We start from the raw sequence: 4537 nt of genomic DNA, 5'->3' as shown, positions 1-4537 counted from the left end.
CCACAACCTGCCCTGGGGTGGGGAAGTGGATAGAGTTCTCCACAGCTGGGAATAGGCGCCCAGAGCTTCCTTTTTAATGTAACTTCAGAGAGAGAGAGAGAGAGAGAGAGAGCACAGGAGGCCTTTCTCCCTGGTGGCTGGGGAGGAGCGGAGGAAGCCAGTTTCCCTCTGGTTTCTGCTTTTGTATTGTCAACCAGGAGAGAGCCAGGGAGTCACACCTTGGAAGGGCTTGGATGGGGGCCCCTGGCTCCTCCGCCCACCCGCTTTGGGCCTTGGGAAGTCTAGGAGCTCAGTTTCCTCATCTGTCACCAGGGACGTCAGGGTAGTGCCGGGAGAAGGCAGGGCCTGGCTGTAGGACAGATCAGCAATGTTAGTTCTCATTACTTATTAATAGTTGGGGGCAGAAGCCGCATGCTCCTTCGTGGGAGAGCGTCCAGAGCCCTGCCCCACCCCCCCACCATGGACCCTGAACTCCAAGAAAGCTCCCTGCGGAATGCTAGGACCCCCATCGAAGGGACCCAGTGCTGAGCCATCCAGATCAGTGATTCCAGGACTGAAGGGCTCTTGGAGAGGAATTCTGGGCACCGGGCTCTGATTCTCATTCACTTCTGGGTTGGGGCAGGGGCAGCCCCAGCGGGGGGTGGGGAGGGACAAAGCAGCGCTCAGGGGCAGAGGGCCCCAGGTCTCATGAGTCAGAGACGGCAGGAGTGGCCATCAGACTAGCACGGCAGAAAGCCTGCTGCTGAGATCCAGGCTCGTGGTCAGAGGCGCATGAGAGCGGGGCGTGGGCTTGCCTCTGGTGACTGAAGTGTGAACTTAAGTCTCTGCCGTCCACAGACCATTTAGGGAGTGCCCTCCTCGTGCCAGCCCTCCTGGTGCCAGCCATCGTGCAAAGGCCTCTCCAGTTCTCTCCTTCACTCTCCACATAGGAAATGAGCTCCTGTGGGAGGCCGCAATAAGGCTTGAGACAAGGACCAAACCAGGCCCTGACTTGTGCCTCCTTTAAAGTCCGAATAACCTAACAAAAGGTTTAGGACGGGAAAAGTTGAGTAGCACTGAGAAAGGGTCTGTGCTATGTGTTGCGCGCTCACCTACGTGACTTCCCACACGCTTGCTAAACAAATGAAACCAATTCGGTTGGAGTCAAAAGTTAGTTGCTGGTCCTTGCTGCCCTAGTACAGCCCATAAATTACTTTCAGGTTTGCTGTATCAATACAGAACAATTGTACCGGCATCAGCCATTTGGCGTCACGAGGTCCGCTTATAGTTAAACGTGAAACTTATTATGGGAACTCGTGGTGGTTTAACTAGACACCGGTGTATTGCTTCTATTATCACTATATATATGGCCTTAGTGTTTTGAATAAACTTAGCACTGTTGGACATCCTCCTCAGTGCTCCTCCTGCCCCCATCTCTGTCTCTTAAGTTCTTTTCACCATCCTCTTACCCTCACGTTCGTGGTCGATTTGTCGCGCAGGTCGCGACAAGCTCCCTTTGATTCAGAGTTCCCAGAGGAGTAGCTGAGGCTCAGGGAAGTTCAGAAATGAGCAGCTAGGGGCGCCTGCGTGGCTCAGTTGGTTGAGCACCTGACTCTTGATTTTGGCTCAGGACATGATCTTGGGGTCGTGACATTGAGCCCCACCTTGGGTTCCATGCTCGGTGGAGTCTGCTTGGGATTCTCTCTCTCCCCTTCTGCCCATTTCCTCACACCTGCCACACACACACACACACACACACACGCTTGCTGTCTCTCAAATAATTCTTTAAACGAAATGTACAGCTAGTGAGTACAGAACTGGGGTTCTCTGCCCTCGACTGTCAAACCCTTTCATTTCCCTTAGTTCAAAGTCCAAATTCTTAGCGTGCCTCTAGGATCCCAGCAAGTTCATCTTGGGCCTCCGTGCCTTGTTCTCTATACTCCAGCCACATTGGTTCTCTTTTCTTCAAACATGCCTGTCTTTTCCTGACCCCAGGGCCTTTGCACATGCTGTTCTGCATACCTTCAGTGCTATTTCTCCAACCCTGCCTTCATCTGGTTAATATTGTTGCATCCTTCAAAGCTCATTTTTAATGTCCCTGCCTCAGAGAAGCCTTCTCTGACCCCCAGACTTGGTCAGGTCTCCTGTGAACATTCTCAAGGCCAACTTTGTCTTCTCTTTTTTCTTCCCTTGTTCATAGGCAATTCCCCGACCAGACTGTGATTTCCCAAGAGCAGGGGCAGGAGGGCCTTTGCCTTAGTCTATTCTGGCTGCTATAACAACATAATTTGGACTGGGGGGGCTTGTAAATAACAGATTTATTTCTCACAGTCCTGGAGTCTGGGAAGTCCCAAGACCAAGGTGCCAGCAGATTCTGAGTCTGGTGAGGGCCCACTTCTGGGTTCACAGATAGCCATCTTCTCACTCTGTCCTCGCATGGCAGAAGGGGCAAGGGAGCTTAATGGGGGGGTCTCTTTTAATGGGCACTAATCCCATTCATGAGGGCTCCATCCCAATGACCTAATCACCCCACAGAGACCCCCCCCCCCACCTCCTAATGCTGTCTCCTTGGAGTATATCCTTCAACATACGAGTTTGCGGAGCACACAAACATTCAGGCCACAGAAACCCTATTCGCGGTGAGTGCCAGCTCTTGGCACATAGCGGGAGCACCAGCAGTCATTCTTGGCTGATATATTCCAGGCTTTTGCCAACCCTGAGGATGCCCTGAGACATGGAGGCCTCCAGTACTGCCGGAGTGACCAGGACGTGGATCGCTGCCTCAGGCAAGTACTGCTAGACCTCAGCCTGGCCAGGGTGTGCCCCCTGCAGGCCCAGCTCTGAACCACAGGACCTGGGGGATACCCAGAAGACCCAGGTCTTCTGCCTTCCTGAGCCCCTCAGACAGTTCTGGATCAAATTTCTAATCAGTTGTGGAAAAGTGACACATGCCCATGACTCAAGATTCCAGAGCTGGAGAGGGTTGCTCAGCGAGGACTCCGTCTCCCCGCCCCTTGCCTCTGACCTCCGGGCCCTACCCAGCCCTACACAGCCCTACCCAGCTCTACTCTCTGATAGCCAACGCCGTGTCTCTGCACCTTCCCAGCGTGCTTTTTCCTTTTTGCCCGCAAAGGGTCAGCCTTCACCCACTGGTCTGTTCACGGGGTTGTTCCCCATCTGCTTCCAGCGGGGTCTCGCCCACGGGCTCAGCGCTGTAGGATTCAGGCAGATCGCCCTTAGCTGTCTGACCCGTTCCCCTCCAATGGGCATTTAGGCTGGTCTCATGTCTTTCTCGGTTATGAACAGAGGGCATCCAAACCTCTCCCTTTGCCTTCGCGCGCGTGTGTGAGCCAAACCGCAGGATGCATTAGAGCGGTAAGAAATATTGCCGAGTGGTGCACAAATCCTCTTCCACCGATGGTGTGGGAAAGGTCTCCCCTGCCCCTGCTGCCTCCGAGCTTCCCCTTGGGAGGGGTACACTGCCAGGGCGATGGGTGAAAATGTCCCCACGTCACGTTTTGTTTTTCCTTTGCACTTCTTTTATTTGAATGAAGTCGAACATATCACTTGGTATGCCTAGCATACCCCAGTTGATCAAAAACATTGTTCCTCTTTATAAAAGTCAGAACTGCTGACCATTGCAGATAATTTGGGTCCTGTTGCAAACCCCCAGAGGGAAAAGGGAGACTGGTCCCAATTCTAATCCCTGCTGACATCTAACACTATTTTCACCCAGATTCTCTTTGTCAATGTTTTTCATAAAATTAGGTATGCATCGTTTACCCAATTTGGGGTTGTGATTTTTTTTCAGTTAATATTATTTGGTGAGCATTTTCTAGGTCAGTAAATGTTACTCAAGAAATGGTTCTTTAGGGGACGCCTGGGTGGCTCAGTTGGTTGGACAACTGCCTTCGGCTCAGATCATGATCCTGGAGTCCCGGGATCGAGTCCCGCATCGGGCTTCCAGCTCCACGGGGAGTCTGCTTCTCTCTCTGATCTTCTCCTCGCTCATGCTCTCTCTCACTGTCTCTCTCTCAAATAAATAAATAAAATCTTAAAAAAAAAAAAAAGAAATGGTTCTTTAGAAACAGATGTACAAAAATCCCATCGGAGGAGGCTCGATGTTAATTTCATGTCGCCCATCCGAATGGTCCATTTTTGGCAGTTGACTCTAGTTCACACCGGCGGGCTGAAGAGTGAGGAGGCAGCATTTCCAGGGGAGAGGGACTGTCTGTGGAGCTGGGGGGAGTCGTGGGAGGATGCACGGCTGCACAAGAGGGAGACGGGAGACAAACATCACACAGTTCTCAGTGCATTCCCCTGTATCATGGGCAGAGATGGGTGGGACTCTTTGGTATGAATAATAGAGATTCTTTTATTGAAGGAGAGTGGTTTTTTTTTTTCTCTTTTAGTTGTCTTGGCCATTGAAAATAATTACATACTTGTGGTTTTAAAAAATTACAGAAATGTGTAAAGTAAATGGAGGAAGTAAAATTCTTTATCGTTCCACCCTTTTTTTTTTAAGATTTTTTTTTTTTTTTTTTTTTTTTTTTTTTTT

General features: G+C 51.0%; 1 protein-coding gene across 1 annotated transcript in view; it reads left to right on the top strand.

Annotated features, from left to right (window-relative positions):
- The window catches only part of LOC111146018 (prostaglandin E synthase), a 12102-nt gene that overhangs the window by 1907 nt on the left and 5658 nt on the right, over window positions 1-4537 (top strand). The window contains exon 2 of the mRNA XM_022501382.1: window positions 2683-2765. Within this exon, the coding sequence (XP_022357090.1) occupies window positions 2683-2765 (83 nt within the window). The remainder of the gene's footprint in view (window positions 1-2682; window positions 2766-4537) is intronic.

Source organism: Enhydra lutris, unplaced genomic scaffold, assembly GCF_002288905.1.
Source record: "Enhydra lutris kenyoni isolate GAN:26980312 unplaced genomic scaffold, ASM228890v2 scaffoldscaffold13, whole genome shotgun sequence".
Lineage (NCBI taxonomy): Eukaryota > Metazoa > Chordata > Mammalia > Carnivora > Mustelidae > Enhydra > Enhydra lutris.
Note: the sequence above shows the minus strand (reverse complement) of the source record. Positions and strands in the feature narration are given on the sequence as shown.